This window comes from Sinocyclocheilus grahami, unplaced genomic scaffold (assembly GCF_001515645.1).
Source record: "Sinocyclocheilus grahami isolate Dianchi unplaced genomic scaffold, SAMN03320097.WGS_v1.1 scaffold400.1, whole genome shotgun sequence".
NCBI lineage: Eukaryota > Metazoa > Chordata > Actinopteri > Cypriniformes > Cyprinidae > Sinocyclocheilus > Sinocyclocheilus grahami.
The window spans coordinates 608,205-631,195 of NW_015505579.1; the positions used below are offsets into that span (position 1 = coordinate 608,205).

Below are 22,991 nucleotides of genomic sequence, written 5' to 3' on the forward strand. Positions count from 1 at the left end.
TTCAAAAAACACATTCTTTTTCAAATACTGTACATTATTGTAGGTCCTCTATGCCCCGCCTCTCTCAAACGCTTCGTTTTCTACAAAGTCCCTCCTTCCGACAAGCTCAGTCTGCTCTGATTGGCCAGCTGACCCAGTGCATTGTGATTGGCCGAACACCTCAAGCACTCGTCGCAAATGTAACGCCCCTTACCATAATCGCCAGCTTCATCTTTCAAAATAAATGTAGACAGAGCCCGAAAGGGGGACAGAGTGAAAGGGGAACAGACACAGTGATGAAGCTGGTATGTTTTTGCAGTACACAAGCCACGGTTAAGACAGCTGACTCCACTGTGATGTGACCCTGTCTCTGTCTGTCTGTCTCTCTCTCTCTCGCGCGCGCATGCGCGCACTCACACGCACGCATGCACACACACACGATGCGCAAAACTCGCATTTGAACAGTCAATAGCCAGTTTGTCATAGCAAAGTCAGAATTACCTCCTCTCCTAGGTTCACGAAACGGTCGTCCATAAAATGCATCGCTGTTCTGTTGTAAGTAATCTTAAAGATTCCTAAATGCATCTACTTTCGGAAGGCCAAATAAAGTGCTTTTGCTTTCTCCTAGAAACACACAGCGTCTCCCTGACATGCTGCTTCAACACTAACTGCGGTTACTGAAACCACACCTTCTTTCTTTGCGTGAACATTTGGGCCGCATTATGCAAATATTTCCACATAGTGAGGTAGATATGTGGGGGCGTGTTGGAACGAGCCGTTTTAGGGGGGCGTGGCAGAGTCTTAACTTTGATAAAGAATATCTCTTTGGTTTTGAGACTTTAGTCTTTGCAACTTCAGGGATCTTATCTATGCACAATCAGCTTGTAACACTCCAAAGAGAAAGGAAAACTTGAAATCGCATCATATGACCCCTTTAATAAAAGTTCTATGAGTTTGACGTTGTTGTTGCTTGAATTGAATCAATGCTGAATTGCCGCCAATTTGACAGTGAATGTAAAATGCGCATGGTGCTTTTTCAAGCGACTTGAAAGCCACAAAATCAGAGGAAAAGACGGAAAACTCAAATGAACAATTGCTTGACGCCGAATTGCGACAATTCAATTGCTGCTAATTTGAAAATGAAAGTAAAATGCACTTGGCACTTTTACAAGCCATCTGAAAGCGAAGACCAGAGGGAAACTCAAATGAACTAACACCCCCCACCCCAACGGTGATACCGGTGTTGTCACACGTCGATTTACCGGTGGGAAAATTTCCTCACCGTCACAACCCTACTGTGCGCCACGACCAGGATTTAGAACCACTGTAATAAAATGTAAAGTTAAATATCACAATATTTGAGGGGCCATTTCAAATTGTAAGTGGTGTTAAAGTGTAAAGCCAGGATGTTAAAAAAATGTTTTTGAAAATATTGATAATTAAAAGACTAGATCAAAGCTAGCATTTTGATTTTGTAATGTCCTCCTCCAAAAAACTGGTACGGTATTAGTGGTATGAAGTGTAACATCAATGACAGAAGAGTACTGTATGCTAGCCGATTATAAATTAATTTTCATTTTAACATAACCACAACAGGTTTAATGTGTATAACTGACATAAACTTTAAATCCTTAGGAACCTTAAAAATTCAAAATTCACACTAGCCTCATAAGAAAGCAACCATAAATTTCCAATGTTTGAATAATATAAAAGTTCACTCACTAGCAGAGGTCAGATCCATGTACTGACAGACAGCATGAAGCAGCAGTCGCTCATAACTGAAGAAACACAGATACATCAAAATCAAAACGTGGCACTCTATTCATACACTAACATAATAATTTCCAGAGGCGGACAGTAACTAAGTACATTTACTTGAGTATTGTACTTAAGTACACTTTTGAGTATCTGTACTTTACTTGAGTATTATTTTTTCTGGGAACTTATAACTTTAACGTCACTACATTTGAAAGACAAATATTGTACTTTTCACTCCACTACATTTCTATCAAGGTCCTCGAAGTAGAAAGTCGTCAGCAGCTTTGAAAGTCAGTGGGTGATTTTTTTTCTTCTCTAAATGTGACTTTCTTTTTTTCTTTTTACAGTTTATCAGTAATCACTCTTGGGGCTACATGAAGCGATTTCCCAGCATTTTTTGAACACTGACCAGTTCCAAATGTGATATTTATTTACAACAATTCAATAACAAGAAATTAATATTGTGGTATACAGTGGGTACGGAAAGTATTCAGACCCCCTTAAATTTTTCACTCTTTGTTGTATTGCAGCCACTGAAGCAGCACTGCAGACCGTTCTGTGTGTGACATCAAAGTACCACGAGAGCGATTAGACAGCATTTTTAAAATGTTTGTTTTGATGTCAAGTAAGTCTTGCTGTTTTGCTTTTTTGTTAAAGCAGTGTTTCTGTTGTAAAGTTATACAGCTACAGTTGTGTTGCTGGGTTTTAAAGCAGGTTTGATCTTTTGATTTTCTTCCTTATCAGTCTGTATTTACAGCAATTTCACTGTCTACTCTGTTCAAATGTGAATGAATGGTTACACATAGATGTGTCCAGAGCTGTGTGAGATCACTACCATCCTGCTTTTGTGGGGGTGGGTAGGGGTGTTAAATAATTATAATATATATATATATATAGATACTACAAGCTAGTCAGTGTATTCAGTAGGTGTACTGTATTGTAAGTTGCTTCAGAGGTATTGCAAGTATTACATACAACAATAAAACAGTGCATTGACAAAGGAAATGTACTTTTGGTACTTTTAAAAGCAAGTACTTCTGTACTTTTACTTAAGTAAAACTCTGTCTTTACAACTTTTACTTGTAATGGTGTAATATTTGACCAGCAGTATCTGTACTTTCACTCAAGTAATGGAGAGGTGTACTTTGTCCGCCTCTGATAATTTCTTTCAATTTCTGAAACAACATCTCGAGCATGCATGTATACTAGTTAGTAGTGGTCTGAATTAGTCTTTGGAAGTGAGAGATGCATTAACTGTGGTAGTTTGTGCACCTGCTGCTGAGTTTGGTTATGTAAATTGAGTGTGGATGTGCCATGAAGAATCCCAGCAGATTGGACTCCAGACCCTCCAACACTCCCTTAAACAGAGGAAATGGCAGAACAGATATCAGGCAGAAAAAAAGAATGACAGGACAGGAGAAAGTGATATAGGGGGAATAAAAGATAAAGATCAAGCAAATGACAAAGAGAGTCACCATGGGAATCTGTCTGCGTCTCAGCGTCACACGCAGCCGCCGATCAACTTTCCGAAAACATTCCTGAGCGCTGAAGGCAGGATTCACTGCTTAAAAGAAAGGAGGATGACTGTCACTAACATGTCAAATATAATAAGAAATAATCTGCCCATTGAATTAATAAAGATGAAGTGTGTAATTTTTGATACTGACAGAGACAAATACTGTGGCACAAGCAAAACACTTTTTGTAGTTTGGATGAGTGTTCTGACACGTTAATATACACGTTAAAATATCATAGCATTTTATTTCCAATTTCTATTTAGGTTTGTGAAGGTCAAACAAGCATGGATGAGCTTCCGTTAACCATAACTTATGTGCTCTATGTACAGTGGCATGCGAAAGTTTGGGAACCCCTTGCAGAATCTGTGAAAATGTGAATAATTTTAACAAAATAAGAGAGATCATACAAAATGCATGTTATTTTTTATTTAGTACTGTCCTGAGTAAGATATTTTACATAAAAAATGTTTACATTTAGTCCACAAGAATAAAATAGCTGAAATTATTAAAATAACCCCATTGAAAAGTTTGGGAACCCTTAGTTCTTAAAGGTGGGGTATGTATTTTTTCAAAAACGCTTTAGAAAACTGAGTCGGGCCGAGTACCAATCAGCAGTAAGGTCTACTCATGATGGGGAGGAGAGAGCACTCAGTGCACAGGACGGACAAGAGCCGAGCCGAGCGACGACAGAAAGATAGAGATGGTGGATAAAAAACAAAAGAGGATAACGTCTGCAGAACAAAAGAAGGATTACGATAAGGCAAGAAGTAGGACCCGTGTAAATATCGGATCAGCTTTCCAGCGCTGGAGAGAACTCAAGGAGCGGGAAGGCCTGCGATCGGACACCGAGGTTGCTTTGTTTCTTCTTGATAGGTGAGTAATATTGGTTTTGCTTTGTTTTACAGAACTAATATATGCTTGAATATGCTTGTGTGTCATGTTTGCTTGTTTGTTCATCTGCAATCGTATTGTCATTCCCTACAACTATGTATGTGTGGGGCGGATCTATCAAAATAGGGGCGAGACCCTTTTGGGGTAAGGGCGTGTTTGTTTTGGTGATTTGAAATATCAACATTGGCTACCAGAAATCACTTACCCTACCTTTAATACTGTGTGTGGTTACCTGGATGATCCACAACTTTTTTTTGTTTGTTTTGTCATGGTTGTTCATGAGTCCCTTGTTCCCTATCGAATGGGAACTCACACTGCGTCCCCTAGAGGACACTTTGGGGAACGCTCTCAATGTGACCGGTGTCTGAAGTGCATGTGGAAACACGACAATGAACTTGACATTGGCCTATGATGTGTTACTGGTGCGACCAAGAGTATAAAAGGGCACCTGTAGTACACGTCATCAGCTTCTTGTCTTCAGGAGCCTTTTGTTTGTGTACTTGTGTGACAGAACGTTTGAAAAAAAAAAGAAAGGTAAAGCATGAGTGAGCGCAGTTTTAAAAGATGTGTCCCATCGTGTGAAAGGTACATCACACCTAGCGATTCTCATGAGCTATGTGTGGTGTGTCTTGGGGCACAGCATGCACGGTGGGCTCACGAGGTGCCCATTGTGATCGTTTCACAGTGAAACAGCTGCGCTCCCGCTTAGCTCTGTTTACAGAGGGTGGAAGCCAAGCGTCTGCGCCTCGTGGTGCTGGACCCGCTACTGCCGAAGGCAGAGCGCTGTCTGCACTCATGGGGCTCGCAGTTAGATCTGGCTGACGAGCTTGGGATGGGTCTCTCCCTATCCCAATCCTCGGTCGCCAGCTCTGTTGCTCTCAAACCGGATCTGGAAGCCTGGTCTACGGTTTCTTCCGATCTGGCAGAGAGCATGTTACTCGGCCGGTCTAGCTCAGAGGAGATGGACGTGACAGGAGTTGAGGCAGAGGCTACATCACAAACCGCCTCCTCCTCGTCACCCGCGTATGGGGAACTCTTGGAAGTCATGACCTGCGCCACCGCCAGGCTAACCCTGGACTGGTCGGCGGAGATAAAGGAACGTGCGTCTAGTAGCAGTCTGGATGAGCGCTTCCTAGCAGGTCATAAACGCTCCCCTCCGAGCCTTCCATTACTCCCTGAGCTTCACAGCGAGCTGTTGAGGTCATGGAGGAATCATTTTTCTGCCTGCGTCTTTCCCACTAACAAGTCAAACTATGCTAATGTGAAGGGGTTGGAAGACAGCGGGTACACAAAGATGCTTCAGATGGAGGAATCCCTTGCGGGTTATCTCGCTGCTCCCCAGGCATCTTTGTGGAGGGCTCCTACCTTGCCTTCGAAGCCATACCAGTTTACATCTAGGCTCGTGGGCAAGGCATACGTGGTGGCTGGGCAGGCGGGCGGTACCCTGCAATCTCTGTATTGCAGGCTTACTAGGCGGATCTGCTAAAGGACGCTGATGTGGCGGGGGGCGTGGCTCCTGCTGAAATCGAGGAGCTCCGCCGCTCATGTGATCTTGCTCTCCGTGCAACCAAGCAAGCGGCTTGTGCCATCGGCCGCTCAATTGTGGCACTCATTGTCATGGAGAGGCATTTATGGCGTAACCTGTCAGGGCTAAAGGAGAAGGACAGGTCTTTTCTCCTTGATGCCCCGGTTTTACCTGCCTGGCTTTTCTGAGCTGATGTTGAGACAGTAGTCCATAAGTTCAGGGAGGCGAAGGTTAAGTCAGCGGCGTTTGAGCACTACATCCCTCGCCGTAGGTGGCATCCTTTCGGTCAACCACCTGAAGCTGAGCCTGCCGCCGGCCCAGTTGGCGGCAGAGTCAGAAGGCAAGTGTAGCTGCGAGAGCCCCGCCTCCGAGGAGTCGGGGCGCTGGGCAGCGACCTCGCTCAAGGCAGACAGGACTTCAGGGAAGTTATCGAAGCCAAGAAAGGCAAGCCAAAGCCCTGAGTCCAAGGCTTTGATTTGATTTACTGTTAGCTTTTGTTAAATAAAGCCCTTTACTAGCCGCAGTTGAATGCTGATTTCATTTTTGCAACTTTATGTTGTAATTTGCAACTTGAAACATATTCTTTCTTCTACTACAATTTTGTCATGTAGTGGGGATCAGTCCCTAATTTCAATTCATAGTTTTGCCAGTACAACTTTCCCGTTGTATCGGTGTTAGGCTGTGAGATGTGTTGAGGAACGTGGGCTATTCCGTGAATCGTGTCCCACTCCTTCAGCTATTTTCTCTGTTATACGAATTGTGTTATGGGTTTAGAAAGTTGGGCAGAATCTTTTCTTGCTTCTCACTTCTTATTTTCAAGTAAATGGGATGAGGCAGGTTGCCTCCGTACTGCACAAGACTGTGAGATGTGTTGAGAAGATGGGCAGTATTGCAGCTTGCATTCCCACTTCTTAATCTGTTATGTAATAAGGCAGGGCGCTTCCCCTTTTGTATTGCGCTTAACACTGTGAGATATATGTGAGAAGGGTGGGCTATTCCGCGGCTCGAGTCCCACTTCCTCAGCTGTAATCCTCACAGTATTATATGGTTTGAAGTAGATGGGCAGTTCCCACTTCTTATAATTTACTGTGTGATAGTGTAGGGAGGGATTTTTCCCTCCGTTTGTGTGCACAGATGTGAGAAGTATGCGGAGATGGTGGGCTATTCCACGGCTCGCGTCCCACTTCCCTGGCTATGATCCTCACAGTATTATAACGGTTGAAGTTGATGGGCTATATCGCTTCTCGCGTTCCCACTTCTTATGACCGGCAGTGCTTACCACAAGGGGGTCTCCCTCCGTTTGTGTGGATAGATGTGAGAAGTACGACTTAGCAGTGACTATGATTTTGAGGGATTCAAACACACCTATTAAAAAAGGTTCAAACATTCACTGATGCTCCAGAAGGAAACACGATGCATTAAGAGCCTTTTGAATAGGATGAAGATGTCCACATTTTTCTTATTTTGTTGAAATATCATATTTTTCCATTTAGTACTGCCCTTCGGAAGCAACAGAAGATACTTGCATGTTTCCCGGAAGACAAATTAAGTACAATGTACCTTGATTTTCAAATTTAAAAAGTTTTCACCCTTGCACTCTTAATACATCTTGTTTCCTTCTGGAGCATCAGTGAATGTTTGAACCTTTATTAAAAGTTTGTGTCTGAGTCCCTCAATTGTCCTCAGTGTGAAAAGATGGATCTCAAAATCATACAGTCACTGCTGGAAAGGGTTCAAATACGCAAAAGATGCTGGAAAAATGAAGAATCTGCAGGACCTGGAGGATATTTCTGAAGAACAGTACTCAGTTTAACTGTTCAGAACAAACAAGGGACTCATGAACAACCATCACAAAAAAAAAAAAAACAGTCGTGGATCATCCAGTTAACCACACATAGTATTAAGAACCAAGAGTTCCCAAACTTTTTTATGGGGCTATTTTAATAATTTCAGCTATTTTGTTCTTGTGGACTAAATGTAAACATATTTTATGTAAAATATCTTACTCAGGATAGTACTAAATAAAAAATAACATGCATTTTGTATGATCTTTCTTATTTTGTTGAAATTATTCACATTGTTGCATTTGGACTAATCAGACACACAACTATTTGTTATATTTAACAAATAATCTCTAATGCCCCCTTTACCTAACCAAAGGGCCAACTATGAGGGTCTATGGACCCTTCCCCCGAAATGCAACTAACACCTCATAAGGGCAGAACAGGCCTCTGGTTCCATGACAACCAAAGACAAACCATCTGATAACACTAGTTTTATTGCTCAAAGGAATGCGGGCAGAGCACAACTCACAATTAATTTACCCCTAGGAAAGACACACAATGTCCATAAAAATGGACTCTTCTCTTATTAATTCATAGGAAAACCTTTCTGTGAATGAACACATATCTCCTCAGGACAAAGTGTATACCATTACTGTTCTTGTATATTGTCTTTTGAATTGTATACCGTTTTGTGTGTGTTATGATAGATCACTAGTTAATGTAACCCCACCGATACCATGTTTGGTCTCTTTGAATTTGTCTTCTGATGATCTAAATGAGCGTTTATATTATATGTGGGTACATAGGCAATATATTAGTGTTCTAAGAATCTTTAGTAATTTTGCATCAACACCCAATCGAGTTCCATATGCAAATTATTATGCTCTCACACAAAGAGTCATAAAACTTCCCAGCATTTCCAACCTCCCGCTTGGAATTTCAGCCTTTCTCATTGGACAAGCCCATCCTGAGAGGCGTGAATCTTCTCAGACCTTAAAAGGCTCACGCAATGTTCCGCCCATGTTTTCTTCTGCTAAAACCTTCTGATTGCGGACCGTGTTGAGAGTCTGAGCCGGTGTGGGCGTGCCCGGTGGGCTCCAACACATAGCCAGTCAGTCTGCGGTTCTGTTACATTCTGAGAAGATGAGGATGTGAGCTGGAACGCTTCTGCAACTCTTAAGTCTGCACCAGGCTTTAGCCTTGACTTTCCATTAACCAAAGATCCTAGGATCTCAGCTGATGTCTCTTTTAGCTCTTTTTTACTTTCCACTGGGAAGAAACTCCCAAACACCATTGAGTCAGAACATCTATGGCGATCATCACTCTTTAAACCCGGAAAAAGGTGATCGCGACTCCTACAACACCGAACCTCCAAACCATCAAGACTTTCAGAATCAGAATGAGTTTTATTGCCAGGTATGTTTACACATACGAGGAATTTGTTTTCGTGACAGAAGCTTCCACAGTGCAACAGAATGACAGTGACGGAACAAAAAAAACAGAGATAATAAAAAATAAATAAAAATTAGAACAAGTAAATAAAAAATAAAAATATACAAATCGACAAATGTATGTACAGGTATATAACAATAGACAGTTGTATGTACAGGTATATTATGTGCAAATTGAAATGTAGACTGAGTATGTGTGTTAGATAAATAAGTGTATAGTGTGTGTTCCACAGTTATTGTCAATTCACACAGCTCCAGTGATCTGTTGAAGATCTGTGTGAAGATGGGGGCCAGCTGGTCAGCACAGGATTTCAGACAGACTGGTGTAACACAATCTGGGTCTGGTGCTTTTTTCCTTTTCTGCTTCCGGAAGACCTGGCGCACCTCGTCTTCGTTGATCTGAATTGCAGTTGTGGGGGAGAGGGGGGTTGCTGGAGGTGTGAATAGTTGTGTGGAGAGGTGTTCAGGGGGGGTGTGGGGTGTTTTTTCAAACCTGCAGTAGAACTCATTCAGATCGTCTGCCAGTTCTTCATCCAAGACTGCATCCGTACACTCGTTAAAGGCCAAGGCAATGCAAGTATCGTACATTTAACTAAACAAAACAGGTTTAGTATAAGCTGTATACCCCGTTCTAAAACGGCACTGATGGTTTCACTCAGATGGTTAACTGACTCTTTTCATAGCTTCATTCTCTGGTTTTTCCTGATGGTTTCATTCATCAAGCTTCATTTGCCCTTTCCTATGTATGAATGATTGTTTGTTTGTTAGACTAGTTTGTGTTAGTGTTTAGTTAATAAAACTCTTGTGCACAAATTACATGAGTTTCTGATTCTGCCTTGCAAATGAATGTCCCTTTACGATTTCGATCCTTACTACATGCTCTAATGCATTAATACTGTAGGAAAGTATTTTCTGTGGTCACGAAAATACCCTTTCCTAGAGTTGATATGAACTTACACTGAATGTTCGCTGGATGAACAGATTAGTTGAGGGCAATTTAATTCTGCTACAGTTACTACTGGCAGCTGATATAAATAATTGTAATTAATCATAATTAACTGTAATTATTTATATACATTTCCCTTTTGAGCTAATTTGCTACAACATTTTCACAGATTCTGCAAGGGGTTCCTAAACTTTCGCATGCCACTGTATGTGTGTTGGTCCATGTTATATATGAAGCCTATATTAAGCCTATTCATCATATAGAGTGATTGTGTGACTATTCAATTCATATGGATTACTTTTATGATTTTGATGTGTGAAGATTTTTGGTTGCATGGACTTTCAAAGGATGGACAAAAATGATGAGAGAATATTAAAAAATATCTTCATTTGTGTTAAACAAAAGTCATATGGGTTTAAAATGACATGAGGGTGAGTAAATGATGACAGCATTTTCATTTTTGGGTTCAATGTCATTATGATGAAATTAGATTAAATGAACATCTTGAAGATCTAAAATGTAAACTGAACAAAAGTTGAGTGCTTGAGTGCAGTTTAGATCCATCAGTCAATAGGACTAAAGCAACAAAGAGCATGTGAAGTATAAATGCCTCTGGCACCTGAGGTGCACACTGTCAGAGGTGGTCTACACTAGAGCAAATACATCAAGCATAAACAAGGTTTAAGATGTATGTTCTTCAATAAACTGATGTGCAACTGTCTTTCCTATTAGATGCAAATTGGGTTTGTGTGATTAAAGGCACAATATGTAAGATTTGTTTTATTAAAATATCCAAAAACCACTAGAACAGTGTTATATATTTTGCTGACTTGTGTACTTACATTATCCCAAATGTTTCAAAGAATGTTTAAATCCAGAGAAATAAGCAATTTTAACTAGTGACACGGGCCGTGTCTATAGTGTCATTGTGTTGCCTGCCAATGACGTCATAACCCCTGGATTTCACCAAAGACGCTTTAATATGTTGTGCGCTTTATTAGACCGGTGACGACCGCACAGTAGCATTATAACAGAACTTTCAAATGTACAGGTGCATCTCAATAAATTTGAATTTCGTGGAAAAGTTCATTTATTTCAGTAATTCAACTCAAAAAGGAGCCCCTACCAAGTATTGAGTACATGTACAGTAAATGAACATACTTTCCAGAAGGCCAACAATTCACTAAAAATGTTTTTTTATTGGTCTTATGAAGTATTCTAATTTGTTGAGATAGTGAATTGGTGGGTTTTTGTTAAATGTGAGCCAAAATCATCACAATTAAAAGAACCAAAGACTTAAACTACTTCAGTCTGTGTGCATTGAATTTATTTAATACACGAGTTTCACAATTTGAGTTGAATTACTGAAATAAATGAACTTTTCCATGACATTCTAATTTATTGAGATGCACCTGTATCTAGTATAATAAAACTGTGCTGCTTTTTTTCCCTCACATACGCACGACTGGAAAAAGCAGAAGCGGTCGACTGTGTTATAATAAAAGCTCTGCTGCTTTCGAGAGCCGTACGTGTGTCACGCTCGTTCAGCGGCCTCGTTTTGCTCGGCTTTCAACCTCACCCTGCTTCATTCTACTACGTTAATAAATCATTAGCTCATCCATGAACATGATTTCTGCCCAAGTCCCGTCGGATTGCATCAGCTGTGGGGATGAAGACCACAACTCCAATGATTCCACACTCAGTCACGGCGTCATCAAACTACGCCTTTGTCTCTTTGTTTATTTTGAACAAAGGCGAAAATTACATATTGTGCCTTTAAATGCTGTCAGACCTTCTCTTTGGTCTTTATGGCTCTTGTCAGAGTGGGTCCTCTGGGCCTCCTCCTCCAGCAGAGCCAATAGTCGCTCTTGCTCCTCCCCAGAACGATTCATAAAATCACTCCAGTACTGAGAGACATGAGAGAGAGATTTCAAGTCAAAACATTCCTTAACTCAGAGCAGTTAAAGAAACCTGCTTTACCTCCACATAGTTTCCATTGGTGCAGGCTTCAGTGAAGATGGTGGGCAAGGCTGTTTCATGCCCTTCACCATCCTCTTTAGAGCACTCGTCCCGTTCCAAAAGATTGTCCAGAAAACGAGCTTCACCGAAGCAGAGTTGTTAAAAATTACGTTTCCAAAATATAGCTAAAACTCTTTTTTCCAAACCTTTTCTTTTTTTTTTCCTTTTCTAATTTTGATGCATTTGGCAGATTACTTTTATCCAACGCAACTCACACTGCATTCAAGATATACATATATATAATATATATATCAGCTCATGCATTCCCTGGGAAACAAACCCATGTTGTTGGCGCTGCTAGCACCATGCTCTACTGACTGAACTACAACAAGGTGTAGTCACATTTTCTCTACATTTACCAAAATGTGCTCTGTAAAATTCAAGAACAAAATCTACTTATTGCAATAGAAATCTGCACATTCTGGAGTTTGGTGTGAGAACAAAACAAAATTCTTACTGTTTTCCTGTCGTCTCAGACTCTTCTTGCCCTTGGCTCTGGGAGTGAGGTCAGAGTTACGAATGGCCTGGTTAATAAAAAACTGCTTCTTTTTGGCTGGAGAAACACGTTTTGCAGGAGAGCTAGGTAGAGATGAGCAGCGTGGCTCATTCAGGCTGCAAGACAAGCAGGTATCAGATGTGTCTCGTTTTCACTTTATGAAATGTCATAGAACCTATTCTGCCCAGTTCGTTCGTTCATTAATTAATAAATATATCAAATTCTCGATGTGGCTAACAGTAGTTGATGGGATATCGGTGTCAATTACAAAAATTATAAACATGCATATGTGCAAAACAGCAAAAGATCCTGCACACGCTTAAATGAATTTGCCATAATGTATCAGTGGATTTTAATGCAGTCTTTCACACTGGATAGCTGTAATGAAACTAGTTCCTTCAGTGGAGACCCACTCCTGTGACTTATTTATAGCTCTAGCTACAAGCCAGATGCTTTACCATGAAAATAGGTCACAGTTTATCTCTGCAAAAACATATGCAATTTTTAGTTTTGTCTTAAGAGTTTTATCTTGTATGATTTTTTTTACTCGTTTAGTGAAGAAGCTGCCCGTGGTCACTAATGAATAAGACATTATGAGAAATATTTAAGACTAAATAACTTACATACACCGCTGCGAAATACGGTTTCTGTTCTAAGAGTTTACTTCGATCATAACCTTACAGCTGTGTCACTGTATAAAATGTCCTGTCATAAATGGCATCAACACTCATTACACCGCGACCACAGTTTCAAACAAATACATCACTTATTTCAATAATGTACAACAGTGAACGCAAAGACGTATCTGATGTTTGTTTTTCAATATTTGGCTAATGAGCATTACCGGCTAGCAAAAACAGCTGTGCTGAGACAAATCAGATCATTAGCCACCGGCTAAAAATAGACTTACATTAAATCCTGTTCCTCATTGTTATTGCTATTTAACAAAACCATCTCACAGTCTCTCACAAAAGCACGACAGTGACAAAGACAGAAATTTAGAAGGACAACAGGTCCAGAACAGCTGCTAACGGCTAATGCTAGGGGAAATGGGCGGAGCTTGGGCGACCCTGCAGCCATGACAACCATTTCAGCCAATAAACATCCTTCGCGTCAACTTGACGCAAGTTATATTTATATTATATTACATGAGAGATATTATAGATTCAACATTTACATGACCATTTAATAGAAAGTGAGTATAACTGGTAACCAGTTTAACTTTTTCACAACTTGTTTTCTATTCTAGTTAATTATAAATATTCTTGAAGTGTTACAAGTACAAATACTCAATGTACTATTTCAATATGAGATCATAAAAACTGTATAATAATTATAAAAGAAAGCCATTTACAGTACTGTATTTAGGTATTTTATTATATGTGAAGGCGTTGTCAAGGTATCAACATATCAAGTTAATGCTGTGTAAAATCAATTTGATATAAAAAAAATTTTTAATAATAGCCTAAATGAACAATTAGTACTAAATATCTGTACAAAATTAAATGTTATTATTCAGATTTAGATTTTCACTTACTGCCAGATTGGTAAATGACAACAAGATACACGTTGTACATGCAACTTTAAAAATAAATCCCTTTTATGATTTTTTTGTTTAGTTACTGTGTTAACTGATTAAAAATGACACTAATACTTCTTTTTTTCTTTTACCCAAGGCAGTGTTTTTGTAAAACAATGTGCACACACCAAAGATCTGCACAGCACCCAGATATTTATTAATACATAGATTTGCATATAAATATCCCAGCATTTTAACATCCAGCATCATGCACATTAGGAAGATTACAAACTTCCCATTCGAACTTCATTTCAGTGATTTCATACATAATATCTCCGGTATGTACATACAATAAATACAACATAAAAAACGAGCTACATTGCAGTGAAGAGATACAGTGATAATCCAGACTCCAATATTAGAATTGTTTTAAGCTAAAGTGCATCAGAGAGAGAAGACAAATAAACATAAAACCATTCAAAAATCAGGAAATAAATAAAAACACATGAAGGCAGTTTTTGTGTCTGATACCATCTCTGCACTGCACATTTGACCTCAACATACATGTAGAAATAAAGAGGTTTGTTACAACGTAAAAAAAAATGGAAAAATCATATCCAAATTGGCTTGCACAAAGCAAATACCATAAGGAAGTGCAACTGACATCATGAAAATATGCATAATTTATAAAGAGGTCTGGGAAAAAGATTTCCTGCCAAAACACATACATGATGCCATGCGTTATCTTCAAGTTTCAGAGTAAGAACTAGACATACTATCAATGAGGAATTGCAGAATTACCAGGAGAGCCAATCTGAATCATTAATTGATTGCTTTTAAAATTTTGGAAGAAAACAAGTAAACTAGGCACCAAATATTTAGGAAAAATGACTCACTGGTGATCCGCATCATGACTGTTCAGTTCCAAATGTCTTTGTATTTTTACACTTTGCTTTCCTGCGTTTTAGTACTGACAATAAACAACATGGATGGGTCTTTTTTCCCAGGAGTCTGGTCTTCATGGGGGTTTGATCCGTTTGCTGCCTCACCAACAGGTTCCATCCGGATCTGCTGTTGCTGTTTTGAGACTGACGGACTGTTTGATTGAATCTTTTTGGTTTTTGAACCACTAAACGAAGGCTCGGGGGTCTGTGCTGAGCGAGTAGCTTTATCTGTAGAAGGTGCTGAAGTAGAGCGTGGTGTGGAAGACCTGCTGGATTTCTCCAGTTTGAGGTCCGTGGGCCGCTGAGGTCTGTTGGCTTGAATTGCCACGGATCCTCCACCGTTCACCGTGACCTCCCTGAGCTGATCTTCATCTGTCTGCTCTTTAGCAAAGTTAACAAACACCTGCAGGAGGAAAACACTCTTAGTTCTGAGTTACAAGCCCAAGAGTAACTCCAACACTGGAAAGAATCAGTTAAATGTAGTTCATATTCATTTAAAATGGACTACCCAATATTTTTGTGCTATGTATTTTATGCTTATTAGGGTATTGTCTTGTTAGCTTAGCAACATGTTAATGCAAAATTCTATTGAAATCAATAGTGAGTCGAGTCTATTGAGAAGAGAATAGCTATTTGTCAGACATGTTTATGCCATGATAGTGTGCTTCATAGAAGGGAGCTGCCTATATAGACAGCAAGGCTGTTTACTATAGGTTTTGGAATATAGTCTCAGCACTCGGTGTCAATCCTAGACTTCTGGGGGCCCTACGCAAAACTGTGTCATGGGGTTGGTGGGGAATAAATGAAACGCATTTGTCCGTGTTTCACTCCGTCTCGAATCGCGCTCGAGAAACAGTGTCTCTTCCGTGGCTCGGTACACTTTCAACTCGTTTTTTTTTAGTCTCGAGCAAGACTGTACGACATTCACATTACATGATTTGACTGATTTTTACGTAGAAAGGGCGACAGCGCACTGCATTAAAAGAAATGATCATTCATGTTTTCATAACCGCTGGCCAAATTCAAAAACGAAACTAAAATTAAATCATCTTTGAGAGCAAGGGGGCCCCCTGGTGTTTCGGGGGTCCTACGCAGCTTGCGTATTTTGCGTATATAGGGAGGTTTGGCTCTGTCAGCACTGTACTCTTACTTGATCCAGTGTAGTCTGTGACACTGAGTAGTCAGCTATCCCCAGCTCCTCATAATTATTTGACAGAACCTCAAAGACACAGGCGAGCGAACAGGTTTGTGATGGCAGCTGGTACTGGAGAACATTCTGATGTCTCTCCTTCAGTTGGATCCCAGGGAAGGAGTTATGGATGAAGGTGTCCACCGGGCATGTTTCTGCAGACGGGGTGGACAAACGAAGGATAATTGTGTAACCGTCTCCAAACCTAGTAGGAAAGACAAAAAGGAAATTAAATGAAAACATGTTCATTGCCACATATTAGGACCTGCATACATCTTATAATAGTTTTGCTGTATACACTGTATTTTCCGTTAAATGTGCATTATACAACCAGAGAACAAAGTTCCTAGAAAGTTCCTAATTCTTCATTCTATGAGGCAATGAACTCAACTCCATTTTAATTTCCATAGAGTGCAACAGCCAGGCACCATAAGTAAAAAATCCCATTCATTTTCTCCACAGGGGAACTGATTTTAACCGATAACTTATAAACCTTTAAAGACAGACTGCTGCTGAATTCCTGGTGAAAAACTACAATACCCATGATTTTATATATATAAATCAAGTAACTTATTGCTCTATAGATTTCATAAGAATATAAACATTTCCCTCATTAAAGTCATCAAGTATAAAGTCTTGTACCTTTTTATCATTTTTCTAAATATGTTTCTCACTTCAAATCAAAGTTTGTAATTTTGTGATTGACCTCAAAGCTGGTTAGTTTGGTTAATGGCTCGTAACTCTTAAAGGGGTCATAGGATGTTGCTAAAAAGAACATTATTTTGTGTATTTGGTGTAATGAAATGTGTTTATGTGGTTTAAGTAAAAAAAAACACATTATTTTCCACATACTGTACATTATTGTTTCTCCTCTATGCCCCGCCTTTCTGAACCGCGTCGATTTTTACAAAGCTCATCGCTCTGAAAAGCGAGGTGTGCTGTGATTGGCCAGCTATCCAGTGCGTTGTGATTGGCCGAATCCCTCAAGCGTGTGACGGAAATGTTACGCCCCTTCCCATACAGTGATGATGCCCTGTCAGGCCGGAGCGATGATTCAAAAACATGAAAACCCATTATAAACAAGGCATTCGTTGCACCCAGTGGGAACATAATTATGGATTATAATAACTTATACTGTCTTTTTACGCGTTGCGTTGCATCGCGCCGCGTAAACATAAAACCCTGTCTGCATTTGTGATCGGAGAAATGACAAACAACAAGCGCTAATCTACACTGCCCAAAACTCACGTTTGAATCATCAGTGGCAAATTCTTTAAATATAAAAAACTTTATATTTAAAGTTCACAGTCTGTGAGTCAGAACAGCCGGTTTTGTAGTCTACTCTACCAGGATCAGGAAACAGTCCTCCATAAAATGTGCTGCACACATCTGAATATTTGGGTTGAAGTGTTCTGGAACAGTGTTGTAAATACAACTTAACCACTGATTTCTAGTCGTGTCCATATTTGGAAGACCAAACAAAGTAGTTTCGCTTTCACAACGAAACACAGCGTCACACACGGTGGCCTAGAGTGAGCGGAGGCCGGGGGCTAGAGTGAGCGGAGCTTGGGCTTGAGAACGGAGCGGCCGGCGGATTCGACGAAGAGGCTGGACTCCGCTTCGTCCATGGTGAAAGTCGATCCGGTGATCCACAGCGCAAAGTTGTTGTATTTCCTCAGCAACCAGCACGGATCAGCTCCAGGCATGATGAATCGACCTCTTTTGGAAGACCAAACAAAGTAGTTTCGCTTTCACAACGAAACACACAGCGTCTTCACGACATGGCGGCGGCAACAATACTACAGCGAGAATAAAAGTTACGCCTTCTTTCTTTGCGTGAACATTTGGGTGGCGTTATGCAAATCTTCCCACATAGTGATGTAGACATGTGGGGGCGTGTTAGAACGAGGCGTTTTAGGTAGGTGTGGCTGACTCTTAACTTTTATAAAGAATATCTCTTTGGATTTGAGACTTTAGTCTTTGCAACTTTACAGATCTTCTTTATGCACCAAGAGCTTGTGACACTCCAAAGAGAAAGGAAAAATTGAAATCGCATCATATGACCCCTTTAAATAAAGTTTTTTTTTTTTTTATCCTAACCAAGACTGCTGAAAAAGTATGCACTCCATCATGATGGTTGAACTGTAAGTGACATCAGACACAATTTTCTTTTCTTTTTAACATTGCTCTTATAATCTACAATTTCTTGAATCTCACTTTATCTGACTATTTAATCTGACTACAAATAAAGATTTATTTCTGATGCTGAATTAAACATGCAATATAGAAAGGTCATATAACAAAAATGAGGCATTCTACAGTTTATTGTTTTATACTGTATACTGCTTCACATCCTATTTTTAAAACGGTATGTAATATACAGTATATACTGAACAGTATGAAGTAAGTTAGTGTTACCTGTTCTTCAGGTGCTGAACTGAGCCCAGACATTGGAACCTGCCATTCACCATGATGGCCATACGGGTGCACAGAGCCTCACACTCTTCCATACTGCAAACACAGCAGAACCACCAAAGCAGGAGAGTAATTCAGGAATGCACAGAGGTTAGACCTGAACATTTGTATACCCTAAATTTGTCAAACTTTTGTTAGAGAAATCAAAAAAAAAAAAAAAAAACTATATTCAGATCAGATTTACTAAACGTCACTTAAAAACAAAATAAACTGTGGTTAGTCATTGTACATATCAGTCATGTGGTCTCTTTGTCTAAGTAGACAGATCCCGGTCTAAGGGATCCATTGTGGCTACTCATATGAAACTGTAATAGCTTCCTTTACCTGTGGGAGGTGAGAATGACAGATCGTCCCTCTTTGATCACACTAAGGATGCAGTTCCAAAGGAAGCGCTTGGCCTTCGGGTCCATCCCAGTTGTTGGCTCATCCTGAAAATCAAAGATGAGAGTGGAAAAACACCATTTACAGTCAGGTAATATAACAGCTCCAAGTCAGTAAGATTTAGTAAAACTACCTCTTAAGTGTGATGGTACAAACATACCAGGAATATGACAGGTGCAGCTCCAATGAGAGAAATGGCGGTGGAGAGTTTACGCTTGTTTCCTCCGCTGTAACCACCAGCCTCTCGCTCAGCATACTGACTCAGGCCAAGCTTTTGCACTCCCCACTGCGCCACCTACAGGACAGGCATAAAAAATAACTAAAAGCTAACTATAGTGCTTATGAGACAAAAGTTGACTGTGGTGACCCCTCACGTAGCCTGCGTCTGGGCCAAAAAGTTGCACCTGAACACAACGCAATATCTGTGGCTTTTAGAATGGGTCTCACACCCCTACCTACCAAATAATGTGGAGCCAACCATGAATTTTAACTATATATGCATATATAATTACTAGAAAAAGAGATGAGGTGTCTGTCAGCTGAAGCTGTTCAACTATTACAAGTGAAAATTGGTTTGTAGTCTTTATGTTTTTCACTTCAAAAGACGTTAAATGATGGACTGGAGTGGTGTGGATTTCTTGTGATGCTTTTATCAGCTGTTTGGACTCTCATTCTGACGGCACCCTTGTAATGCAAGTGATGCAATGTTAAATTAATCAAAATCTGTTCTGATGATGAAACAAACTCATCTACATATTAGATGGCTTGAGGGTGCGTACATTTTTTCTCTCCAAATTTTCATTCTTGGGTGAACTATTCCTTTAAGCCCTGAGGGTCTATTTGAAACAATCTTATAATTTAGTATGACACAAGCTTGGAAACAAGCTTTATATTTAGTATGATATGCTCAGACTGCATTTTAATAATAATAATAATAATTTAAAAAATCATTATATTTTTGCAGCATCCTGTACCTTTGCAACATGAGCTTCTGGCACTCCTCTGAGGCGAGCATAGAACTCTAGATGCTCTCGTCCCGTCAGCAGGTCACTGATGGCATCAAACTGAGGACAGTAGCCCATCAGCTGATGAACTTTCTCCATTTCTGTAAGAACGCTGAATAAAACGAATGCTTGGTAATGTTAGGGTGTTGTAGGTAGTTGTCAAGATACAGTAAATAGCAAGTAAAAGTAGGAAACACCGATAATAATTATGCTATGGTAAGAATAACCATGTAATTATTGCTATAATGTTCATGACATGTTTTCGCATGTGATGATGAGGGTCTAACCTGTGGTTGCTAAGAAATGCTTCTCCGTAAGTGATGCGAGTGTCTCCTGTAAGCATGCGGAAGGTTGAGGTTTTCCCAGCCCCGTTAACACCAAGAAGACCAAAACACTGCAATGGGAAAAGAAAACACTTGCAGCAATTTAAACTATCGCAACTGAAAAACAATGTACCAGTATAAATGTTTCCAAGAGAGCTCTGGTATATGCAACTCTAGTTACCTCTCCCCGAGGAATGCCCAAGCAAAGCCGATTCACTGCTGGCTTCCTGCCTGCCTTGTATACCTACAGACACAAAGAATCAGTATTTTACCCTTGAGTAGATCTTTTACAGCTGGTGTTTGGTGTGCGTCTGTACCTTGCTAAGGTCTTTGAGGATGAGAATGTCTCCCACAGCTCTACCGCTCTTCACGCGGTCTCTCTCTCTCGCCACGTCCTCATCCTCCGTGCCCAGGGGGGGCAGCACAAAGCCAGACCATCGGCTGAAGGGAAAATCTTTATCAGGAACACAGCCGTATGTATGTGTTGATTTATTCAATATCACGATATTCAAACATACAAACGTACCTTAAATTAACAAAGAATTTATACTGCAGGAGAACAGTGAAGATGAAGAACACAATTCCTTCCACTGCCATGGCAAACAAGTTCTTCCCTACAAAATCCCAGGATAAAGGCTCCAGATTCTGTTTGGTTCCTATTGACATCCACAAAAAGGATGAATTCATATTTAAATCTCACAGTTGTTCATGCCTATTGCAGAAATATTGGTTTATCAGTGAGAGAGCTCTTTGTAAAAGTACCCAGCCGCTGAAATGCGTCTGCCATGGCCTGGTTCTTGGCCATGTCAATGAGACCTCGACCCAGACAGAAGTGTGGAAAGATCAGGAAGACCTTCTTCAGGATTCTGTTAACCTCATTCAAATGCTGAGTACACATGAAACACGAAAATATAATAAAGGACAGATAAAAAGTCTTATTGACTTGTTTACATTTTATTTTTACATTTTTGTTATTTATTCAAGATTTTTTTATTGAATGCTGTTTTTGTTTTTATATTTTGTGAAGCAAAAAATGAGCGTTCAAAAGTTTAGGGTCAGTAATATCAAAGTTTCCACAAAAATATTAGGCAGCACAACTGTTTTCAACATTGGTAACAATGAGAAATGTTTCTTGAGCAGCAAATCAGCATATTAGAATGATTTCTGAAGTATCATGTGGCACTAAAGACTGGAGTAATGCTGCTGAAAATACAGCTGCGCATCACAGGAATAAATGACATTTTAAAAATGTTATTTTAAATTGCAATAATATTTCACAATATTAGTTTTTTTTACTGAATTTTTTTGTAAATTTTTTAAAAAGTAGCGTTGGTGAGCATAAGAGTTCATTTAGACTTAATTTTAGCTTTAGACTTAATTTTTATTTTCAAAACTAAGGATATTGGTCCTGAAACATGTTGTACATGCATTAACCACGTTAAGCATCTGTGTGATCTACGTCCCTCACCTCATCGATAAAGAGCTCCAGGACAAAGGTGGCAACGCTGCCGTTGATGCCGATGAAGAGATTGATGGAGGTGAGGACCACGTAGGCAGTGCTGGGGACGGAGAAGATGAAGGAGGCTGGGTACATGAGTGGGGTGATAGACCAACTGCAGCAGAGACAAACAAACAACACACACATTTACTGTATGCTGGTTAGAGCTGGTAAAACTCCACCAGCACTCCAGAATCCCATGCTGGGGACCACCAAAACAAAACATAAGCTATTTTTGTCAGCAAGGTTAGTAAATGCACTAATCAGCTGAAGAGTCATTTAACTACGTAAATCTCCAGTGATATAATCATTTCTCACCCGTACAGCAAGAGTAGGAGCACCAGTGCAGGCAGATTCTTCTCAGATACATATGATTCTTGCTGGAAGCTGATGAAGATGAAGACCACCATAGTAGCTGGTACTGTATAGTTCAGCTACAACACAACAAACATTAAATCAATTTGAATAACCATTTTAAGATATTTCACAGCCACATCAAACTTGCAGAACTGACCATGTCCCATAGGTAGTTGGTGGTCCAGTACAGGATGGGCTTCACTCCACTGACAAACTGCAGGTGTTTTGATTTACTGACCCGTTCCTCAATAAGGAACAGGACAAAACTGGCAGGAACAAATGACATGGCGAAAATAACACAAATGGAAACCAGAACGTCCACTGAGGTGGTCATCCTGCAAAGACCAGAGAGAGAGAAAAGCATTGACATATTTTCATTTTTGCTACAGTTCGCTAAACAGTAGTTCATTCACAGTCTTTCCATGTTTTCTTTTCTGCACAGTGATTTTCCAGTTTGCTAAGTTTATCTGCGTTAGCTGGCCAGCGGCTTGCTCTATTAAGAGTTTTGGGACTGTTGCTTGGGATCTCGATTCAGATTACTGACTCATTCTGCATGCCTGCCTGGACTGTTCACAGTTTTTGTCTCTGGCTTGGATTTGGATCTGTCTTCGCTGTGTAGCCGCTCGCCTGGTACCTGACTCTTGCCTGTTTGATCACAAGCGGTTTCATCCCTGGGTTTCGACTACCTCTTGCTCTGCTAGTTTCTGACTCTTGCCTGGACTGAGTGTATTCTCTGCTTCACGCTGCTGAACTGTTGATAAAGAGCTCAACAATCCATGGCTGACTATTGACTTTTCTTAAAATAAAGTCTTAAGAATCTATCTGCATTTGGGCCCTTTATTAACAATCCCCTGACAGAACAGTTTCTTTAATTAGTCAGATGTTAAATTGGTGCAGACAGTACATCACATGCAAGTGAGGCTACAAGAGGAGAA

At 40.1% G+C, this 22,991-nt stretch overlaps 2 protein-coding genes across 2 annotated transcripts in view; both read right to left on the minus strand.

The window, feature by feature from the left end:
- Positions 1-13,441, minus strand: part of r3hdm4 (R3H domain containing 4) — a 19,629-nt gene extending 6,188 nt beyond the window's left edge. The window contains exons 1-7 of the mRNA XM_016231852.1: positions 13,277-13,441; positions 12,328-12,482; positions 11,832-11,950; positions 11,644-11,758; positions 3,213-3,298; positions 3,010-3,095; positions 1,702-1,757 (exon numbers count right to left, since the gene is read on the minus strand). Coding sequence (XP_016087338.1) covers positions 1,702-1,757; positions 3,010-3,095; positions 3,213-3,298; positions 11,644-11,758; positions 11,832-11,950; positions 12,328-12,482; positions 13,277-13,320 — 661 coding nt within the window. The 5' untranslated portion in view covers positions 13,321-13,441. The remainder of the gene's footprint in view (positions 1-1,701; positions 1,758-3,009; positions 3,096-3,212; positions 3,299-11,643; positions 11,759-11,831; positions 11,951-12,327; positions 12,483-13,276) is intronic.
- A 646-nt stretch (positions 13,442-14,087) lies between these two features.
- The window catches only part of abca7 (ATP-binding cassette, sub-family A (ABC1), member 7), a 38,859-nt gene continuing 29,955 nt past the window's right edge, over positions 14,088-22,991 (minus strand). The window contains exons 36-49 of the mRNA XM_016231853.1: positions 22,214-22,391; positions 22,018-22,133; positions 21,670-21,814; positions 20,964-21,087; positions 20,728-20,857; positions 20,519-20,642; positions 20,383-20,445; positions 20,166-20,272; positions 19,849-19,990; positions 19,035-19,169; positions 18,818-18,921; positions 18,437-18,529; positions 15,980-16,223; positions 14,088-15,232 (exon numbers count right to left, since the gene is read on the minus strand). Of these exons, the coding sequence (XP_016087339.1) occupies positions 14,828-15,232; positions 15,980-16,223; positions 18,437-18,529; positions 18,818-18,921; positions 19,035-19,169; positions 19,849-19,990; positions 20,166-20,272; positions 20,383-20,445; positions 20,519-20,642; positions 20,728-20,857; positions 20,964-21,087; positions 21,670-21,814; positions 22,018-22,133; positions 22,214-22,391 (2,110 nt within the window). The 3' untranslated portion in view covers positions 14,088-14,827. The remainder of the gene's footprint in view (positions 15,233-15,979; positions 16,224-18,436; positions 18,530-18,817; positions 18,922-19,034; positions 19,170-19,848; positions 19,991-20,165; positions 20,273-20,382; positions 20,446-20,518; positions 20,643-20,727; positions 20,858-20,963; positions 21,088-21,669; positions 21,815-22,017; positions 22,134-22,213; positions 22,392-22,991) is intronic.